The following is a 24149-nucleotide window of genomic DNA, read 5'->3' as shown; positions in this document are numbered from 1 at the left end:
TTTCCATTTTACCTCCCACTTACACGTATGTTTTGTACAGTCAACAGGGAGCCTATATCAGATATAAGAAAACCAAATAATAAGTTGATGTGTTATGTTACATCATTGACTTCAAAAAAGTCGTCTTCACTGTAAGATAACCTTCCTCATATGTGCATTAGATCTTAGAGTATTCTAGTTCATAAGTGCCTCGTTACGTCCTATTGGTGAACACCCCTAGCGTCATGTATCGCTGTTGACCTATTCACGTCTCACTGATTGTCTGCTCTGGGGACGACTGTGTTATGGACAATTAGACAGAGACACAGAATTACATTACAATATACATTTGTGTCATTATATAGCAATGTGTTCAACCCTCTAGATATTTCAAAAAGTAACCTTTAACTTCTATAACTATCAGAGAGTAGAAGAGCTGGGTTATACTCGTATCGCAATTTTTATTGATAGAAATAATTTCCACTCACCATTATGTAGAATTCCATTTATTTTGAAAAAATCATTAACTCGCCATAATAATCAATTTAATGGAGAATCTGAAATGCTGAACAAAGTATTTTGCAGTTTTTGAAACTTCGAATATGTAAGATTATGACGTTTTCGTGCGACCTCTATAGAGGGCGACATGTTTTATGAATGAAGCGGCAAGGTACTGCGGAAAATATGCAGCACCCCAAGGCAACAATATAGTTTATAGTTTTCACATAATTGTAGCACAATATCAGCAAATTCCATTTTGTTTGCATGTAGAAATGCTAGAAAACGTTCTTGCTATATTGCCATTTTCTCGAAACTTTCACACAAAACTCAGAATGAAACGACATTCTGTAAAATATTTTAAAAGATGGTCTGGCTGTGCTAGATTTTAATAAAGCTTATTCCTTTCTTTACAAACTAATTTGCGAAAAAAATGGTGACTTAGCAATTTCTCAGCGCTATTGATGAATATTTGAAGCCAAATTCTACCTTCAGTGCATGGTAAGCAGCACTCAAAAGTCATTCTTAAAGGTTTTTCAAACCTCTTCATTGAAGGAGATAGCCGATGCTTTTGTGTTCATCATCTCATTGCATTCTTGAGGAGTGAAATTCGTCATAAAGCTGGGTGAAAGGCATACAATGAATGGGTGTGGTGTATTTTACTACGATGTTGAACAAAAAAATAAACTGGGAACACAACTTTTTTCTTGTAATATTTCCTGTCGACAAAATGTCACCGTACAATACAGTTATACAAAAATTTACACCATTTTTAACTTTGCTTATTCATCCGCCTTATTGGCGTATAATTGTTTACTGTTTCGTAAGTGGAGTTTTAAAACCGGATAAATGACTTTGTCTGCATTTGAATGCATCGTGCAGAATAATCAGGAGCACAGAGTGAGATTTAAACTGTTTGCTGCCCTTAGCTGCGTCAAGACGGTTAACTAACAAATGTAGTGCATAACTTTTTGATGAACACTCTTATTTCAATCTCTAGTATTAATGCATTCCTTATGGACAAATCATTAGTTTATGTTTTATTACAGTAAAACTGTTGATTGCATTTATTATTCTGTCGTGGCAAACAGTGGTCATTATAAATCCTTGTATATTATTATGCACACAAGTGATTGCGTCACAAACGACAGATCAAAACGAGGCCGGCAGTTCACCGTGTTTATCGTATTCAAATATTGTAACTGTTCTCGTTTGTGTTTTTCTTGCAAGACGATCACCTTCTTCTCCCAGTTTTGTCGGAAATGATTATTTCTTCTTCTAAGCACAGCAGCTCGGAATTTTGTCGCATGATCAAGCCTTCAAGTCCACTGATTCCCGTCAGTTGAGATCGCGCCATCAGCGACAACTGACGCTCGTCTTCGTTAGTGTTAGAGGGCGCCCTATATAGTTCGCTGTCTTCGATCGTGCAATCTTCATATCCGCTGTTGATTTGGCCTCTGATACGCCGTTGTTGCTTTTTCGTCAGATTTTGGCTGATTGTCGGAAGTCCTTCATCACACCTTGTTTCATCTTCACTGGCATTTCTTCCCACGTATTCCTTGGCATTTTTTGCTAGACAGAGAAAAAAAAAACATACCGGAGACAAATGGCACAGCAGATCGCCAACTCAAGATGCTCGAATTGCTTGGTTGCTATGGATAGTGGGATTTTTGGACAAAAAACTACACTTATGGCTCAGCAATCAGCAATATTAAAGCTAAAGACACCGAACTTACTGATGCCATTAAAATGAGTTTATTGTTTCGGAAAATTATGTCTCTTTTGGTAGTGATAATGAAGGTATGAATGGTCAAACATATGAAGTTACACGTACATGACCAGCAAATAATTTTGAAATAACATGTATGAAACAAGAATTTTTTAACTGAGTTTTTAAAGGAATTGTGCAATGACAGGGCAAGTAGGTTAGACGATCTGATGAACAGCTTAAATTAGTTGCTGACTTCTACGCTCCCTTGTTATGCAAAATTTTTAATCGAAGTGCAAAATTTGGCACATTTCTTGATCAATGGAAGGAAGTCCGAGTTGCTCCTTTGTTCAAGGCTGCTTCAAAACAAGACCTAGGTAATTACAGACCAGTTCCGATACCACACATTATCTCCGAAATAATTAGCGATGCTATATCTCTTTGGCGATTTAAATCTTACCTCTAAAATGTCATGCAGCTGAAACGTACTATATATTTGAAAGAGCAAACTTTAGACTATATATTTTAAAAATATACATAATGCCACTACCGGATAGAACAAGAATATTCGTATGGTTTTTAAATGGTTAAATAATCTTTCACAATATATCAAAATTCTTTTTATCGAAATTAATCATGGAGGAGTTACAGGATTTAAGGTGTGAAAATTACCGATGGTTCCTGTAACAAATAAGGATTTAACTGCGAGAGGAGTTATTGTAAATAGTGCCGAACAGTGGAATAATGTTCATTTAAATAATTGAGTACCCTTGATGCTTATTGGAATAGTTATATGTTTAGAAATTTAGTTTTCTTGTCTATTTGTTTTTGTCGTTTAGAGTGTGCTTTTATTTCTTTCTGCGCTGGCTCATTCTACACTTTTGCCATTAAACATTGTGTTGTTTGCATTGCGTTGTATTGTGCAAGCTTTGATTGTCATGTTTCAACTTTTGCTCTGCTTTTCTATCAGTATGCAGATCATTTGATGACAGTTGGGAAGATACGAATCTTTACTGATGAAATTAACGATCTACCCTCGTCTGATCGGGTTTAATAAAACAATAGTTAATAGATATATAACAATGGCTATATTCGTAACACATTTACATTATCTATGTTGAGTGCCGAATACGTGGTATTCTAACACACTTACATATGTACGTAGAAGTCTTAAGCAACATACTGAAAGCGATACTGAAAAATATTGCTCCAGACGTTTAAAATGATGATGAGATACCAATGCAGAGAATACATCTTCATATTTACACTGACTTTTGGAGGACACTGTGCCAGCCGAATCATCATTACGTTCAACTGAAAGCAGAAACACTGAATGCAGAAAGTTCCACAAATACGCCAGATTTTACGTCATAACTTCGAAACTTCGAAGAAAGCCCTATAAACACGTGACCCTTCCCATACCTTTTTCTCTTCTATGTCTCGGTCTCCAGCAACACATCTCCCAAATAATTCCCACTATGACGATACAAGCCCAACCTGCCATCGTGTACAGTATTAAGGTTACTGTGTCCGAGTGGAAAAGCGGCTCGGGTTGTATCAGAACATCAAATGTTATCGGCTGTAAAAAGAAATCGAAAACGAGGGAACGAGATTACTTGATATTCGAAAATGACTGTGATGTTATCTTACTGGCAACAAAAATTGGCGTTACTACTGTAACATTGACCACATTACAGCTTTACTGAAGATATCACTTACATTCTAATCAGCCATACACCTTTTCCCGGTCATCCCACAATGCATTGCTGCGGCTTTGAACATCCTATATACACTCCAAACAACAAAAACATACTGATTGTGTGTAATGGGGTTTGTTCTACAGGAATGACATGAAATTGCAATGCCAAAATTGCCTTTTGTATTTTGTCTCCAACGGCGACGAAAAAGTAGGTCAGGGTCACCTACCATGGCGTTCTATGAGTAACATAGTCCCCACTGCTAAAACGTTCTATAAGTAAAGCATGCCTTGTATACTCTTGCGCAGAGTGCATCATGGGACCGGCAAAAGAACTATTAATCCATACTTACCCTTATAGAACCAATCATTTCATTGAGTCCAACAAAGACGCGTTGCCTGTTGCGAATGACGTAATCGTGAAAGCAGCCAATCGTCTCGTCCTCCATATTAGTCACCATTACACCATAATACACGGGGTTGTGCACTAGCTTAGCGACGCCCAAACCGTGTTTCGCAATCTCATTGGCCCTTGCTGCGGTGAAATACTGATCAACCAAGTAGCCATCCAAATCAGAGACAGGATTTCGCAGCATTTCACGGTGGGAGGTAAAGACTAAAGTAGAAAATTGATCAAAGTCACTAGTTTACTGGAAAAATGAGAGGAAGAATGATAATTATATATTTCATTCGATGCAGACGATTGGATTATTTTGGTCAAAGCTGTCAGGGCAAAGCTTAGTTGTGACCTTGTGCAAAATGCCAGGTATAGATTTGTAATCTAGCGATTTAGAAATGATATTACAGAAAGAATTTACTGAAAAGTGTTATCCATGCAAGATTGACGTTTTACCAAGTAAAATATTTTATATCGGTTTGTTTCTGATTTTTTCTTTTTATAGCGTGTAATGCTGCGTTCTAATCGTCAATCGAAGCACGATACAAAAAAAAAAGAACAACACTTTGAGGTTTTTCGTTGAAGGCAATTCTTTGTCATTGCTCGAAGCACTCTTGTTAGAGATGAATATCGGGTTAGGCCAAACAAAATTATGAATGTTCCGGTAACCCGATCTACCCTAGAAAAAAACCCGCCAAAACTAGACATATATTGTGCGTTTTCAAAAATTGTTTATCAACTTGCTAAAGTTGTGAGTCTCTGCAAACAAATATAAAATACGAATTCCTCCGACCTACTATTATATTATTAGTGAGGCATGTTAGCGAAAACACACGGTTTTTTTTATTTGCCCTTATCAGAGCTTTTGATTTTCTGATTAACTTGAATGCTGAATTCAATTAAGACTGCGACTTGAGTGCATCAAATTGTTATGTTTAACGTCGGAATTCGCTGCCACTTTCTATTTGGCTATGGTACGGTGTGTGGGAAAGGTTGTTGTTAAATTTACCAGCGATTTCTGCTCCACTGTCGAGTGCTACTCTATGTTCTTCTGTTCCATTCACAACGCCAACCTTTTGAAATAAGTAAAAGTTAATTTAGATTAACCCTTTGAGTGCTGTATTTTGTCCCACTAAAATTTTAGTGCACCATTTTAACAATGTTTATGAATTTTTCTGCAATTCTTTTGATAATTTTGGACCAAATGGACGTCAAATGTCATTGGCTACAGATTTGTATCAAAATTATGGCAAAAATCTGAAAAAAAATTGACTGGGGGTACATTTCATAAAGGCGACAAAAGTTGACTTTGGCGCTCAAAGGGTTAAAGTCACACTGTAATGATAGATTTTATCTTCGTGACCATTTTTTGTCGATTTGGTACTGTTCTCACGTGCTCAATTAGACGGCTGAGACTTTAAAGTAATCCCCTCCTATGAAAACTCGCTATTCGTTCGTTTATAAGAGGCAAAAATTAATTATCCTTTCTCTATGAGCAATGCCAAGACAGACGGCAAAGCGTTTTGTCTTCTTTTTAGCATATACAGATATATGAAGAAAGCAGCTTCACACAAATCTATTGACGTGCATTCGTACAGATACGGTATTGTTAATCAATTACTTTGTGTCGTCGTTGTTGTTGTTCTTGTTGTTGTTGTTCTGTCTGATTCTTTGAAATGGTGATGAGGATTGTTTTAACTCGTCAAAAAAGAAGAGAAGAAAACGTGGTACGCATGTTTCGAACTGATGCGCAAGATAAATATAATTAAACTCTTTTTCGCTATTTTCTTTTACTTGTACGCCTTATTTGAGTCGTTGGAGACACACTGAATTATTGCTATTAGTTGATTTTTGTCTTTCATTGTTAACGAATATGGCGACTATTATATGCATAGATTACCTTCATGCCTTGCAGATTGTACTCGACAGCGAACGTGTTTTCAGTCATTTCAGTGGTGACGATAGCTGTGAACACAGACAGTATAGCGACGCCCACGATGATCCAAATAATTCCGAACAGGCGGGCTGGTATTGACCTCGGAGATCTGTCGCCGTAGCTGCGTTAAAGAATAGAGATGTTTAGTAACACGTAATTACATCAGTACGCACGCGTAGCATCTTTGTCACGTGATACGTGATAACCGGACGTCGCGTATAGCACAAACGTTCGGAACGGCAAACGACATTACAACGCATAGCTATAATTACTTTAAGTTTTTTTTAGATTTTCTTGATGCTTTGTGTGAATTTAGACAAGCAATCCCATAAATAATCATTGTAAATTAGCAAGCATCTTTGATATCATAATATTTTGCAGAGTCTTCACCAGTACTAGCTATAATTTTGGGACATGAACGAAATGTTGAAGTCTTTGCTGACGGCTCGACAATATTTCTGCGACTGCGCGTATGGGGCCACTACTACGAGTCTGTGATATGCACAGCACATGCCTAAATTCCTTGTGCATACACAAAATTTTAAAATGGCGGCTGTACAGAAACTGGTGACCGCAACCTAAGCAGCTCTATATGAACGAAGTGATTCAAGCAAAGTTTATTTTGCGAAGTCTTGCAGTGATTGGAAAGCTACAAAACTTGTGAACTACGAACATTCAGCAGATACTGAATTGGCTTCAAATTTGCTCGACATTCATCACTAAAAGTAATCATAAGGGGCGATCCCTTCCGTTGAGTGCCAGATTATTCAAATCCATTCTCGGTACGCTTTCTGCTTGAAAATGTTCAGTAGACTCGATTTCCTTTACCCACCCGACTGTTGTCATGGTGACAAAAGCCCACCAGAAACCTTCCCAGAATCCACGTATAAATGGTCTAGGGAATTCGATCGGGTTGCGCCAACGGTCCTGTAAAACAAAAACGTGGTAAGGATTAAGCATTATTTCCTGAGAGACTGACGATATCGTGAAAGAAATTGTATCTGATATATATATATATATATATATATATATATATATATATATATATATATATATATATATATATATATATATATATATATATATATATAATATATATATACGATATATCAATTCTATCGGTAATTGTTACATGGTCAATTCTTGAGGAAAATTAGTCCTAAACTGTTTTGTGTTGGAATTACATGCATAATTATTATTTTCACACTTTTGTGTTGATTTTTGTTTCATATCTTACAGGATGTGACTGCGCATGCGCACAGTCATAAGTGTATGATTATTGTCAAGCGAGAAAACGAAAACAATTCCCACGCAAGGGCTGAGAACAGCCTATTCTTCAGAGTGGATAGTTTCCTTTAGACTTTGACGAGCAACCTGCCACTAGAGGGCTATACCTAATGGGTGTCTTGAAGATAATACAAAATAAATGTAACGGACGAAATGGTGAAGACTTACAATTTCTTTTTTGACTATTCAGTCACATTTACAAGCCAATTCAGAAGGACGCCTTCAATAATACTACAGTCAAAGTGACTATGTCAGTAAACAGTTAAGGCGGGATATGCGCCTCCCGGCAGTCAAAGATTTCCAATTCATTTGTGGTCTAGCATTTGCGAAGCATCAGTTTAACCTTTTGAGCGCCAAAATCAATTTTTGTCATCTTTAGAAAATATACTCCAGTCATTTTTTTTTTCAGATTTTTGTCAAAAGTTTGGTAACAAAGTGTAGCCAATGGAATGTGATGTCCATTTGGTCAAAAGTTATCAAAAAATTACAGAGAAATTCATAAAAATTGGTAAAAATGTTGCACTAGAATTTTGGTGGGAAAAATTACAGCACTCAAAGGGTTAAAACTCTTTCGTAAGAATAATATTTACCATGTTTCAGGAGGTTTTCGTTTGTGAGTCAAAATTTTTCTTTTCAGCAGAAGGGAAGATAATTAGCTTAAATTGCAAATATTTGTAATTGAATGGTGATTTGGTTTTCTAGAATCAAACTCCGTACTATGACCCCTGATTTCTACCATTGATTTTAAAAGGGAATGGTTGAACGTTCCATTGATGAAAGTTGGAGCGAAAGTTTAAGTCTTAAAATCAGCATAAAAGAACGGAAGATTCGGTATCGCCATATAGACAGACAGCTGCCGTATACAAGTCATTTGTTTAATATTTCATTACACATACAAATTAGGAAATTAAGATTTTTCATAGCAGCTGGCTGTATCACTTTATAACCGCTGTCATGGTAACACAACATAAACATGATTGATGCTGACTGACTGAATTTCCGTACGCCACCGTTGCTGGTGTGGCCTTCCTTCCGCCATAGTTGCAGACAACATTTGGTTTATCATTTTAAAGACAGGAAGTTCATGCGGACTGGAGGCAAAGTCAAGTGGCCGACTGGAAGCAGTGTTGCCAATCAAGCATTCAGCTTTATACACTTACACGGAATCAGTTATATATATATATATATATATATATATATATATATATATATATATATATATATATATATATATATATATATATATATATATATATATATATATATATATGTATATATATATATATATATATATATATATATATATATATATATATATATATATATATATATATATATATATATATAAACAAGGCTAAACAGAATACACTAATCTAGGCTCAGTTTTGGTGACTAAAGACGTTAAACAACTAAATATGCAAAAAGATGCATTCTGTAAAATTGAGAGAACGATTAAACCGAACTGTTTGTTGGTTAACAGGTGGAACTCTTCATTTCGTTATCGAAATCAACAGAAAACCCGGTTTCAGCAAAAGGTTTCTTGCCAGAGGTTGAGGCCATTACCAAGGTTATAGTTTTATATTGACGAAAATTTTACTATTTATGGTAAAAATCCTCATTTACTATATTAGTATATCACCGACTGTTGAACACTGAAGCAAAAAGTTCGGGAAAAAAGGATTCGCTACTAATTAAAAACGAAATGTTTCTCTTTTCAGATACGCTCCTCTGAAGGGGAACCATTAGATTTTGCGACGGTTGATGAACGGGAAATTATGTATATCAATTTTAGCTTGTTCTGCACAATGTATTGCTACAGATAAATGGAACATTATGATTTGGATATCTCAAGTATTTTGAATTTCATATACGATCTCACTTAATTAAATTGATAGTTGTGTGGAATATGATCAGGTCTGAGAAAGCAGTCGGGTGATGGAGTCCTCTAATACTATAGATGACTACTTTATTACTATACTAATAATAGACAGTGGCTAATACAGTGAAGCATAACACTTGAGTGAGAGAGACCGTACATAGAGTCCAGTGACGTGAAGCGTCTCTGTTGAGGGTGGAAAAGTCTCCGATTAGGGAAGGCGAGGTTTCTCATTGATACAGCAGTGTTGGCGGGAAAAGTGTCCATGAGTCACGAGAAAGGCACATGATGGATTAGACATATGGTCATAGCAGATGGAATCTCTGGTTTGTAAAATAAAACAGTGATAGGAAGCCTTGCCTCAAAGCTATAGTCTTAGAAGGAATGCTATCTAAGTATCTATAGTAAGACACTGTACTAATAATGATGTAATACAAGAATATATTTCCTAACACTAGTTTAAATGTAGTCCAAATCACCGTTTACTGTAAGTTACCAGTCAATGGAAAACAGTAACGACTTGCATACTTAAATTCGGATGAAGATGAATGCAAAATGGAATGATTAAAACTAAGGTGTGCTTATCAATAAATTTCAATACGACTGGGGGTTGCTGTGCTTTTATTGGCATCAACATGCTACAATTATGTACGACACAATTTTATCGGAAGAATTTTTCCCATGTTCATGGGTTTTACTTTTCAGAAAAAAACTGATTGACAACACCTAGTTCGTAATGAGCTTGTCGTTGAATATATTAAAGTATAAGCAACCGCCGTCTGAAAGTAAATTGAAAATACCATTTGCTGCTCGGAAAAATTTGTTTCACTTTCAACTCACAGAAAATTACAGTAAACTTCTCCAAAGCCTTTAAGCTTTGATTTCAATGCATAGAAGTCCGTTAACGGTCACACAAGGTCATAGCATTTGAATACATATCTGTTCAGAAATACTCTCTATAAATACGACTAATCGTTATTGTCATCAGGGTAAATTGTTTTGGATTTGAAAATGGGAACTCACTGACAACTTATCTGTCTCTTAAAAGATAATCAAGCAGAGACTGAATCTGACTTCAAGATATAGAAAGTCTTTATTGACAAATAAGGCTATTTATCTAATATCTATCTAATATATATATATATATATATATATATATATATATATATATATATATATATATATATATATATATATATGAACTATTGTATTTTAAGTAGTCTGCGTTATTTATAACTCTCTGCTTTTAGGGCTGATCACTGTAAGAAATATCAAAGCACACGACAAGGCACAAATTTTATGACGTTTGTATTTGATGTCATGTCAGTGAATTTCGATGTTCCTGACTGGAACATCTGTTTTAATGTTGACGTCAAGGTCACAAAATTATACAACAAATCGATAAAATAAAGAATAAAAACTGGCATATAACAATTCTGGCAGGTTAATTTTCCTAGGAGACAATGTTTTACTCATTCGTTGCCTAGTTTCAGAGCGCCTCTTGGAAATTCCAATATGGTTCGGATCGTTGAAGAGAGCTGCGAACGCGTAATCCCACGAATAAGGACTTGAACGACGCCTCACGTACTCGTTCCGATGTGATTGTATTTGCTAGTCTTCTTGAGTGCACCTGCTCTTTCCATTTCATTTCCGGCGGTCCGATTGAAAGTTAATAAAATCACTCTTGGCTTGGCAAATTTGATGACAAAGGATACACTGAAGATTTGATATTTCCCTTGCTCGGAAAGTGAGCGATACACGAAAGATAAATATTGCCACAAGACTGTGTCAACCATACTTCCAAATGAGACAGAGTATTGCACTTCCTCTAATCAATATTATCAAATCACGAACGCTTAAAGACATCTTTACTTTCATCCGAATTTAGCCACTGAACTTTTTATGCAACAGGTTTTACCTATCGTAAGATCACGACCCACCAATTAAACATGTCCGAACAGATTGAGCGTGAAAAAATAAATAAAAAGAAAATATTGTTATACTCGTTGTTATTCGACCGCAGCCGTGATTTGGCTAAAGATTATCTTTCAAGGTCGTACGTGGAACACTTAACTATAATTACTTACAATTTCTCTTCTGCTCTTTCTGCCGTTAACAGTGATCGTTCCCGTACTTTACCTTAGCAGTGAACTGAAACAAGAATGACTCCCGGAAGTGCCGACTCAAAACAATATAATGTAAGTACCAGGTACAACTCATTTGCTTCCGAAATCCTGGTGCATATCTTACAATTCTTTCAATGCAGTATTCAATAAAGTGGATCGGTACCGCTGACAGTCGGCGTAGATCTACAGCCTGAGAAACTCCTCAGTTACGTGTTTACCAAGATTTCCTCGACTATTCACTGCCAATTAATAGAATAAACTGTCAAATACATGACTACGGATGACATTGTTCCTAGCTGAGTAATCGAAAAATAAAGTCAGGTAATAACTTTTGACGCAATAGATAAATAAACTATGTATTCCCTAGCCGCATCTTGTCACAGAATGCTTTGAACACGCCGACGTCATTACCAGCATTATAAAGTCACATCGGCGTGTGTAGGAAGCGAGTCATTTGACGCTGTTTTCACAATGACTTTTTATTGATTTCTGCAATGCGGATTTCAAATACTTTATCGGTGTGTGGCCAAATTAGATATTGAGATGGCAAAATCATACAAAATTAGACGTGTTGTTACTGTGGATGGAGACAGAAATACGGTCGTGTGTATTGATCAAAGGAATGAAAGACAGTTATAAGATTGGCAAAGTGTGGGTCTGGAATTAACAGCTGGCAGTGAGCCGACATCGTCGTCGGGAATGTTAAGACTGGACCGTCTCGGTGTTGGAAAATACGACGATACTTCATGCAGGCTGGTAATTACAGATTCTCACTGCAGCGTATGTCAGACAATTATTCATTACATCAGAATAGAGACATTATGGTATAAATCAGAGCTGTCCTTAAATTTCGCACCTTGATGAGAGCATTCTTGTAATTGGCAGTTGATGAGCTGATTAATAGAGTGCGGGATTTAGGGGGGATTCCCTCTTTTGAATAAAATCTTGTACATTCTGGTAAACGATCGAGATCTCTTTCATATCACTTACATCTTACTCATCTGTCTGTCGGTCTGTCTGTCTGTCTGTCCCAGTGTATTTCTGAAATAATGTATGTATGTATGTATGTATGTATGTATGTATGTATGTATGTATGTATGTATGTATGTATGTATGTATGTATGTATGTATGTATGTATGTATGTATGTATGTATGTATGTATGTATATATGTATGTATGTATGTATGTATGTGTGTGTGTGTATATGTATGTATGTATGTATGTATGTATGTATGTATGTATGTATGTATGTATGTATGTATGTATGTATGTATGTATGTATGTATGTATGTATGTATGTATGTATGTATGTATGTATGTATGTATGTATGTATAATAATGTTCATACACAAATCATCCAGTTATTATAACCAAATCCAACTTTATCTTCCATGAACGTTGCAAACTGAAAGATGCACTTCTACATTTTCATTGTATCCTGAAAAATGATTGGTGCTGAAGTTTTAAGGTGAATTTTAACACATACGATTCGTTGCTTGGAGTTCTGAGTTACGCTGTGTGATTTTTCACTATTGTGTGTGTTGTGATAAATGTGATGTGAATCACACCGAAACATCCACGGTATTTACCACTAAATTGTTTTCGAATTAAGACGGTACTGAGTGTGGTAATATAATATAATCCCATGGTATTTTTCTCTGTTTGACGTCATCGTATACGAGTGTTTTTCGCGGAGCCGTACAACTTCGAGCCGAAGGCGAGAAGTTGTGCGGCTCCGCGAAAAACACGAGTATACGATGACGTCAAACAGAGAAAATACCATGGGATTATATATTTATCACATGAACAGTCTTCTTATTTTCCTTTTAACGTAATGGATCAAAATTATCGTAACAAATTGCATGAATTTCGTCGCGATTTGTGTTTTACTTACGCGGATTACTTTCATTTAAAGAGTAAAGCGGCCGTCACCAAGGAGATACTTTCATTCATAAATCCCATCAAGCTGAAATTTGCTACATGAAATGGTATCTCCACCAATCAGACATACGGATTAGGTCACGTGAACCTGTCAATCATTGTCTCGCGCTATATCGATGCCAAGGCAAGTCGGCCATCGGTACGGTGGACATAACTTTCATCGTGCTAGCGACGGATAGCCATAGTATTCAGAGTTATTCAGAATATTTACAAAGAGATTTATGAAGTAAATGCAACGACACGATCGAAACAGTAATTCTCATTCTCAGAGATTCCGTGGCTTTTCAAAATATCACACAAGTTTACGACCGTGGCGAGCGCGAAAGATTCCGTTCGATGACACACAGAGTGTACCTCATTGCATGTTTACGCCCACAACGCTGCCGTCACCGGTCTCTGCCATGCCGGTGTCAAGTCGTTAACCCTGATCTCGGTCGTCAATGTTTTCGTATTATAAGGACCTTGATGTTTGCAGTGACATATAACTCACCTGTAGATACATCCTAATTTTTACTTGACGGAAACTCTGTTTTGAGTGTTGTCTGAGTCAACTTTCGAAGTACATCGGATTCCACAGCGCTGCAATGCATATACAGCTCAACAGTTGATGTCTTCGCTGGCGCTACGGCCTTACGCCGCGCTACAGGTTTGATTCCGAGCAAGAATTTACGGAATTTTTTGTATGATCAGAAGGAAATTTATCGTTTTTAGTCGAATGACTTTATGCTTTTGCCTGTATGTCGCTTTCCCGAAGATTATACTGGACTACTGTACTCATTTATTCAGTTGAACTTACGTTGAGGTGAAGATTTCAGGTTTATCGCCAACCGGGATCGCCAGGTACGACGTCCACATTGAGCCTTACGAGGCGACTCAACTGGATCGGCGGTATCCCCATTCGATTCTCGGGAACAGTTATAGTTTAAGCGACTCGAATTTCGCTGGACATGCCTTCTATGTTTCCATGTGTGGATTTATCGGGTCACCTTTTTGAAAAAGTGTCATGAGAGCACGGCATCGATCATGACAAATCAGTCTATGTTCACGTCGCGACCATGCAAGAAAAAAGTTCCGGTTGTAACGTACAACAGGGGTAATTCGGATTTCTTATCCGTCCTGTTCTACGTCACACAGATGGGAATGCGGGCCAGTTCATGTGATAATAATATAAATGTAATAGAGTTTGGATCGCAGTGTTAGAGGAAGGCACGCCCGAATAACTATAAATAATTGTATTTACAAGATGGGATAATTTCAGATAAACTATATGTTACAATTCATCGTAGTCTCTAGGTGTCCCTCGACAACATGTCAAAATCCCGTTTTTCGAAATTCATAATCTATATATATATATATATATATATATATATATATATATATATATATATATATATCAATTTTATATATGGATAATCTTGTTTAATGGCCTTAACAGTTTAATCATCAAAAGGTAAATCTTGACACAACGCAAGTGTCTGATCAAATAAGCTCCGAGATGTGATCATAGTCAAAATGAATAAGAGTTTCTCATGTGAATTATCTTTCTTTCAAAGATTCCCGACGCCAGGTATTACACTGCCTTATTGTGGCGTTTGATTCTCGGTAAGTGTCCTTTATTTAAGGATATTAGCAAAAAATAATTTTTCTCTACTAGTACAATTTGACTGCACACATTAGTCAATTATATCACATAAAATGGACAATTATTGCTTGATGTTATTATATACACGTTTACACTGCCAAAATTTAATATTGCTATTAGGCCCACGTGACACCGACACGTTATCTATAAATGGAAACGATTATTCAAAATAGATCATAAAATTCCCTCGTTTTGCCCTTATTCTTCTGCGGTGGTGTTCATGGCGGGAAAATATTTGATTTGCTTTGGCATTTGTGGCAATCAGTTGTTTCTGTCGTACAATTATCAGATTCACACTAACTTGCTAATTTGTAGTCATTTACTGTAGCTTTAATTCTGACATGATCGTGATACTGACGGTGGGTTGATGGTGATGATGATGGTGTTTATTGTTATCATTGTCGTCGTCCTTGTTGTTGTAATCATAACTAAACATTTTTGCAGCAGTAGAAAGTACAATTTCGGAGAAACTATGTAACGACAGTAAACTAATGTTAACATTCCCTTGTTTGCGAGGCGTCGCATGTGTGTCCCATAATTGATTGCTGAAATGAACATAACAAGATGAATTACAGCATATTTAATTTGAGGCAAGAATCACCAGGTGATGCTTAACAAGTTATGATGATCAAATCACAAAAGCTACAAAGCGTGATACTATGACTCGGAAACATTTCAAAAATGAACAATGCCTAAACTCTTAGATGAGGATGGCAAAATTTAAGTATCTTTGAAGTGAAAGCGATTTGTAACTAGGAATATTGTTCACGATAGGGAGATGACATCTTCGTAAAAACAGTCGAGAATATAGCCTAGCCCATAATACTTAATATCAGTATTCATTGCTATTTACGGTTCATCCTGTCACTATGACAATAATTCAAACTCAATTTACAGATTTATGGTTATTTATACAGAGATATTATCCGCTGTGTCTCTGCGGCTACTGAAGTGGTTACTTTCCATACGCACGAGTTCCCTACACGATAGTCCAATCGAGACAGACGTGGTTGTTTAATATCCCTACATTGAGATTAGCGGAGCACTTCACGTCGTAGCAGTGAGTCCGTGATTAAACGAGAACACCAGAGCTAAATCGCGCTGCGTGTCTGATATAAAACGAGTAAACGCTTCCTGAAGTAGAGATCCAATTTCCTGTTCAGCTGCATATTTGGTATTTGCTACTCTAAGCTCGGCAGGGTACACAACGAACAGTGCAGCTGTTCTTCAAATACCAAGCTCCTATTCCGCGCAACGTGAGGAAAAACTGCAACCGAATAAACAGTTTGCAGTTTCCCCTAAAATGTTTGGGTATTTATAGATTTTATGCGCTCAACAGTTAGCAGACTGAATGTGTCAAAAATTTGTATCCGAAGCAAATAATAAATTATTACAGTTCACCTCACTGCAATTTTATCAATAGCTTTACCACTTTATTATTGGAAACATTTGATATTTAACGCAAAAGTTGCGAAATTCGTTGATCGTGTACCAACAATGTCGTTTCGATGCAGCACGACAATGTTATACATAAACAATATCCTATGTTTGTACAATAATCCATACACTCATCCACGAAAATCACGTCGTAACTTGTCCAGATATAGTAATTTGCAGCCTTATCGTCATCGCCAGCCATTGTGCTAAAATATTATTTACGGTATTGTGATGGATATGCTCAGTCAAATTGCGCATTTAAAAACAACAATCTCATGGCTTGGTGTTTTATTTCGATTTAAGTTGTATATTACGCGAGAATGTGCTAAAAATGGTGCAAAAGGCGAACATAGTAAAGATTCGTTAATGTTTTGCGTCCCGCAGTTCGCATGATACCTCCCGTCAGGCAGCGCACTGCGGAGTTATTGAAGGTGAAGAACAAAAGCGAGACCCGAGGGCTGTGTTAGTGAAAGACAGCAAAAGTGGTTACAGGCCAAGTGGGTTTGTGTACATCAACGTACGATGTATATTTAGTTCAAAATGGAGCTATGTTTGTACAGCAATTCTCACGATGTGTTTAGCAATACAAGGCTGATATTGACACATATTGCGCATTTAGAGCCTGATAGGTGAAATATTGACACACAATTTACATTAGGGCCTTATAGGTGAAGGCTGTGTTTACCCCTGCTGTGTTTATAGCGATGCGAACATCTCGTCTTTCTACCACAGAGTGTTTACAGACGAAGCGCTTTCACTTGGTATTTGCACTGTCAAACAAAACAAGTTGTGGGGCAGATTCTTTTTTCAATGCCGATGCCTAGCGACTGAAATTCTTCGAACTTTTAAGCAATAACGTTTTCATGGCCTCCCAGTACAAATAATCTAATATACATCTTAAATAAATGCCAAAATAAAGAGGAAACAGTTTTTACGAAAGCACAGACCTTACAATTCTATCCCATTAATCTTTTAATTTTCAATTACGTAATAGCAGCAGTACTTTGTGTACCCTGGCTTCTCTGGCAGAGAGTCCAAACACAGTGAAACGCGTTTTCATTGAACATGACAAAATTCATCTGTTTGTTGATACCAACGAATTGCCAATATGTTGACGTGCCACCTTACAATACTGGCCATGGATGATCCCTGGACGGTCCCTAAAAGGCAATTGACCCGTACATATATATATATATGTGCTAAACTGGATAACATACTACAGAGGGTAATTCAGGAAGATTCAAAAACATAATATTCTATGCAAACTTTTTCTTCCATTCTAGTTATTTGAGAATCAATCAAAAATGAAAATCAGGGGTCACCATGCAAAGTTTCCATGTACGGGAGAAACTAATGACCCAACATTTACCGATATTTGAAATTCAAAATGACTGCCATCGGATATCTGTGTGTTAACCTTCCATGGAAAATAAAAAGTTCACTTTTCTCAAAACTAAGCCGGTAAAATATCTCTTTCCGCACGAGCTTTAACATGAACCACCACAAGTTGTAGATCAGAAAAGAATTGTAAACATTTGAGAGTCTGAATATCTGTCTCCTACGTGCATTTTACCTTAGAGCTAGATTCTCTCTAATGAAGGTTTGCTTAACCTACGGTATTAAACACAACGATTTTTGGACAAACATTCAAATGAAAATCTATTTTTCCGTTATCAAAGGCGCATTTCTTATTTAAGTTAAATGCTGGATTTTAATAATCTGACATGCCCTTATGTCAATCGTTCAAACAAGGCATCGATTGTTGACAATTTGCACATGTGTCGAGACACGCAATGCCTGGCCTATGCCTGGCATCGCATGACGCTCAGTTTAATTTGTTGACATAAAGAATTCGATACACAATTCCTGTCAGCAAATTGATATATTATGCGACACTAAAGCCACTCGACGACGCACAGTGTCTTTGTGTCGGAGCGGAATCGAGGAAAATGCAAACAGAAAGAGAAATGTAGCCGATGGACTCTCATTTATCAAACACGATACCGTTTTAAATACACGATAATCATTTTATAGTGAATTTGGATAGCATACAGATTGTGCCTAGCCAAACAGTTGTCTTCAGTATTTTAATTACAATATAAAACTTTGAAAGTGGCTTTTTTTGAAATTGATAGCGATTATAATGTATCGGTAATGATAATATCCGGTGAGATCAAATTTTTAGGTTTGCTCATTTGATCATACACGTTGCCTTGCTTCCGTGACGTGATACATAATGACAGACCTGTACGTGATAGCGTGATCAAGTCAGTTCCTGTCACGAAAGAAGATTTTGTTTATAATTGTATACGTAGAACGTCCTACGAAAAACTTGAACATCACCTAAAATTATTTCGAATCATACCTTATAAAAATTAGTCATGTTTTTATATCAAACGAAGGGTCATACAACAACAATTTGCTTTTCTACTATTTCAAGGTGTGAAGCATTAAGTTTAGGGTTAAAAAACAAGCAAACAAAGACTTAAGAGATCGAAAATCTCAATGATATCTTCTTTATTTGTCCGGTGATATTTTACATTCACAAAAAATACCAGTGCAGTCACCCTTGACTTATTACTCGGTGGCGCAGCGCTAGGATAAACCAACCAATCAACCATAAAGAGCCCCGCTTCCCTTCGGCCTTTCAGCTTTGAACCAATCCGGCTACCGTGGCGGCCAAGGAGTTTTATCAGAGATGTACCCCTACCGGCACAGCGGCAAAGTTTCATTAAAATCTACTTGAAGAAATTGTGTATGGTAGTGAACAATTAGTTTACTGAACTCTCCTAGTTGAGGCAAAGACGAATGCAATAATTATATACTTCTACTTACCAATAGCCACATGACAATCCCGGCAACTCCAGCTGATACGATGATAATCAGGAGTAATGGCCACCCATCAAATATGATATTAACTAAATCTGAACCGATTTGTTTAGACTTGTTAACCGTCATCACTAGGACGGATCCAGGTGACTCGATTACCGGGATAAAATGTGATGTGTTCCCGTTCAGGGCTCGGAAGTACCCGCCGAGCGCGGTGACTTTGAACGCTACCGGCAGAGCTATGCCGTAACCTCCGGAATTGAACGCTTTTTCCAGGTCGACCGCGTTTTCCGACTTCGCAGTGTAGTTTATTCCTGCCAACTCTGCATAACAACACTCTGCAAGCATGTCTTCGACCACCAAGGGTAAAATTCCATTAAGTCGCCAGTCTACGTCATTTTCGTCATCGGTGTACGGTACAAACTCTCTCCACACCGCATCGATGTTCCTCTGGTTCCAACACGACGTTGCCGCTGTACTGCGTGCCAGAATATTCAACCAGTAAATTAGGCACAACAGTGACCTACAACACACACCGAGTCTCTGTGCCATGCTGTTGTGTCTATAAAGTCATTTCAAGCAGTGATGTAGGACAAACTGTAAGCTGGTGAGCGGACCATCGCTCCGCACGAACAGTCCCAGATATCTTCTATGATGGTTTACGGAGAGACTACGTTGACTTTATCCACTGTGCTGAGCGATTGTAAATCAAAACACCGCTTATAAATAATTGATTTCATTCTTGCATCGACATGTCCTGTATCCAATTGTTAACATGCTCCCTTTCTATTCGTTTGGCCACTTAGGCTACCTATTATAAATGAAATGCACCGTAGACGGTATACCAGCAGCAAAGGTTTTCTGAAAATGTTATGGTCACTTCATTAAAGCTTAGTAGCCATATTTTAGTATGTCATGAAACGTTCATGATAAATGTAGTTAATGATTCTTATCAGCCGAATTCACAAGTGTACATGCTCAAATCTCGGCCTGGTGGTTGACTTTGGGGAAAAAAATGTCACAAGTACATGTAATAATGTTTATTTTATATGAATAATGGACTTATTTCTCGTTTAATTCATTCATAAATGCATCCCTGGTCCCTATCGGTGGTCCTTAGGATTTGACGCTTAAAATTTGTGTAAAATTTGTAAAAATAGCCTGCAGAGCAAAAACTGGCACACCTCTTCTCGGTACTTAAAATAGCTTTTGTCTTGTGCTAAGGAGGCAACTTGCCTCCCCAGCACAATGCATTTCAATATCATGTAGTTGAACTACATGATATTGAAATGCATTGTGGGTAAAAAAGTTCGACTTCTCACAGCAGCAAGAGTTTGAGATAGTGATCCGATAAATAATACTAAATGTAATCGTTGTCTTGGCAAAAAGTTCTGTTTGTTCATGAAACTAGCCAAACTCTTTATCTTTTCGTCTTTTAGGTACTTGTGGCATTAAATTTACGTATTACCTAAAACTTTAATTTGATTTCTGTAATCTTATTTGTTTTATCTGTAGAAATCCATCATATTGGAAATACCGCCGGCCGCCTGAGATTTTTACGACTTACTTAGGTTTTAGAATGGTATTTAAGTTACCTAGATTTATAAGTTCGCTATTTTAGCAAGAAGAACAATGACACAAACTGTGCTGCATTAGTCGAAAAAAGAAGTATATAACTTAGTGAATATTGATGAAAAAAAAATGTGTGATACGTAATCTTTTTATTAAAGAAATGTTATAATATTCCATATACCTAATCTTATTGACTTCATTTATTTTCATTTGTATTTGTTTAAGTGCAGCCTAATTCGAGACTTTCTTCGGAGCTATTGCAGTGCGCACTTTATACATCATTTCAATTCGGAAATGCAAGCTAACATTATTTGGCATGTGACAGAAATTTTGAAGCCTTGCATTTTTTTCTTCAGATTATGCCGGTAAATTTTTGTAATTTTCTCAAACCTTCCAGAATGTTTGTTTGTCTGTACATTTTGAATTAAACCTGCTTTCGGCGGACTTCTCTTGTGTTGCTGTCTGTAGGTGAGATATAATACCAAAATATTGGCCCAGGTTTTTTCAAAGTTCATTTGGTGACTCAACAATTATGATTCTGATATTTTTCTTGTCAAAAGTTTTGAATTTTATGGTTCAAATGTTAGATTCGACTGTCTCTTTTTAAAAATTAAACATTTTTAAAAATTAAACATAACAAAGAGAAAACGTTATTGTGGGAAGTGTACTTGTACATATCTCATGTTCAAAATGGGCTTAAATGTTTATGCGAATGGTTTTAGTAGCCGAAGAAAGCGAAACACTTGAACTAAAATTCGATATCGCGTCTTCGTAATCATTCATGATCCTTTTTATACACAAAGATGTAGCAAATAAACATAATAGATATCGCAACTGAATTATGGACAGTGCAGAAACACGCACTATTGTCCTTTGCTCGCTAAAAGACCATACTACGAAGTGTGAGGAGCCGATAGCGTAAATTTGAACGTTAGAAGTCAGGTCAACTTTTTCATTGAGATTTTTCATCAACTTCATATCGTCGAACCATGAAGCATCCTTCTTAGTTATATTGGAAAATTATTTAATATTTTACAATCAATCACGTTGTAGCATTTCATTGACCTTATCAAAGACGCTCAAATTTAGTCGCTCGGGCAAGGAACAACATTGGACATGCGTAGCATACAGCCAATCCCCCTGAGTGTATATATAGTTCATCATGCACACCGCCACCACCGGTTAATTGAGTAAAGTGCACAACTTAAGAATGAGCAGGGCCTCGCATAACAGCAAGTCAAGGTACAGAGAACCAAGAGATCTAATTGTTGTTGTAGTTGTTGTTGTTGTTAGTATCGTCATTTACAATTATGTTAGTGGTGCTGCTGTTTTTGACCAATGAAATTCAACGACCATAACTATTGTGTTGTTGTTTCAAACATGATGTAGATGCCATAAGAAACACTACAAGGACAGTATGATTATTTCACCCGATGCAACTCTCTCCCAACGTACACTTTCTATCTAAACTTACACAGAGAGTGTACGTCGGCATAGAATTGTATCGGGTGAAATAAACATAGTGTCCCTGTAGTGTTTCTTAGGACATCTACATCATGTTTGAAACAACAACAACACAAAAGTTATGTTTTCGTTGAATTTTATCGGCCAATAACAAAAACAACACGACTAATATAAACATGAACAACAAGCAACAACAACAACAACCAGATCTCTTGCTTCTCCTTGTCCAAGGCTTAATCCTTCCAGTTACTGTTTGTCGTGTTTGTTGTACACACGCACTTTGCAGCGAAACCCTGCTAAGTTTTATATATAGGCGACTGCAAAGCTGTCATGTTTGTGTGTGAATTGAGGTACAAACTAAGCGAGGCGTCCATGGAGTGCACGTGGGGTAGTTGTTTCTCGAGATCATTTCTCATGTAAAAAATCGGCAACTGTATTCTTAAAAAGATAACACGGACGTTTGTTCGTTTCATAATTACAACAATCAGTTGATCTCGTCACTTACGGCGATAAATCCGTCTCATCACGTAACCCTGGTTACCATGAAAATAAAACATATTCTACCTTATGTACAGAGTATTGCAAAGAAAAGTTTTGTTTTATTCCTTTATATTTAATCTTTGTGTACATACATACATACATACATACATACATACATACATACATACATACATACATACACACACACACACACATACATACATACATACGTACGTACGTACGTACGTACGTACGTACATACATACATACATACATACATACATACATACATACATACATACATACATACATACATACATACATACATACATACATACATACGGACATACGTACATACATACATACATACATATGTAAACAAACATAACTTAAAGCTCTGATTTTGACATAAAACACTAACTCATATATATATATATATATATATATATATATATATATATACATACTGGTTACTTTCTAAAAACTTTCTGTTCATAATTTTTATGAAGCATGTTTAGCGCCAATGATGTACTTAGTAGAGCTTTTATGTGCTAGTTTTCTAACAGTATTTCACTTTTAGTTTTAAGTCTGGAAAATAACTAAGAACAGTCACACATAAGCCAAGTCATCAATAAAATGGTGCACTCTAACTACGCCATCATTCCCGAGGAAATGGACGCTGAAGATAAACCGAGAATACTGCAGTACATACAAATACATGCAGGTTTACGCAGAAACTGGAATCTCTGTGTACGTTTTTTCACAATTGTTGTGTTGGTGACGTGGTCTTTTCGATTTGCTATCCTATCGCTAAGGCAAAATAAAATAATTCCTTTGAACACTATGACTCAGTCGCGCGTATTCAAAGACATTCCTTATGGCGCAATACCAACAAATAAATAGACTACTACTACCAGTTTAGTTTGACTCGCCGTTTGTCTGTCTGTCTGACTGTCTATGTCTGTCTGTCTGACGTCTGTTTGATTGCTTTAGGTCCCACATGTCTACTAATTAGTCTATGAAACAAACAACATATTGAATAAATGGTGACTATGAACGTATTAAAAAAAACATGGTATAAGTTAAAGTTTAAAACCCAAGACTTGAGAAACATTTACTCGAATTTAACTTGACCGTACAACAGCCGGTTCCTGAAAAAGTTGTTTCTTGTACACTAGTTTAATAAACATAATATGTATAGTCGCCACATTAAATAACGTGACACAGCTTCTTAACTATAGTACAATGAAAGAAAAGCAAGGCTGAAAAACTGAACAAAC

The 24149-nt window shown here is 36.6% G+C and overlaps 1 protein-coding gene across 1 annotated transcript; it reads right to left on the bottom strand.

The window, feature by feature from the left end:
• Positions 1 to 313: 313 nt before the first annotated feature.
• LOC139128009 (uncharacterized) lies at positions 314 to 20085 on the bottom strand. Its single transcript, XM_070693870.1, has 7 exons — positions 19360 to 20085; positions 7047 to 7141; positions 6179 to 6335; positions 5288 to 5351; positions 4235 to 4497; positions 3608 to 3764; positions 314 to 2049 (listed from the first exon to the last, which is right to left on the bottom strand). The coding sequence occupies exons 1-7, from the start codon at positions 19903 to 19905 to the stop codon at positions 1712 to 1714; spliced, it is 1620 nt and encodes a 539-aa protein (XP_070549971.1). The 5' UTR covers positions 19906 to 20085; the 3' UTR covers positions 314 to 1711.
• Positions 20086 to 24149: the final 4064 nt, after the last annotated feature.

The sequence above is a fragment of the Ptychodera flava genome, unplaced genomic scaffold (genome assembly GCF_041260155.1).
Source record: "Ptychodera flava strain L36383 unplaced genomic scaffold, AS_Pfla_20210202 Scaffold_41__1_contigs__length_1339820_pilon, whole genome shotgun sequence".
Lineage (NCBI taxonomy): Eukaryota > Metazoa > Hemichordata > Enteropneusta > Ptychoderidae > Ptychodera > Ptychodera flava.
This window is presented reverse-complemented; position numbering and strand designations above follow the sequence as displayed.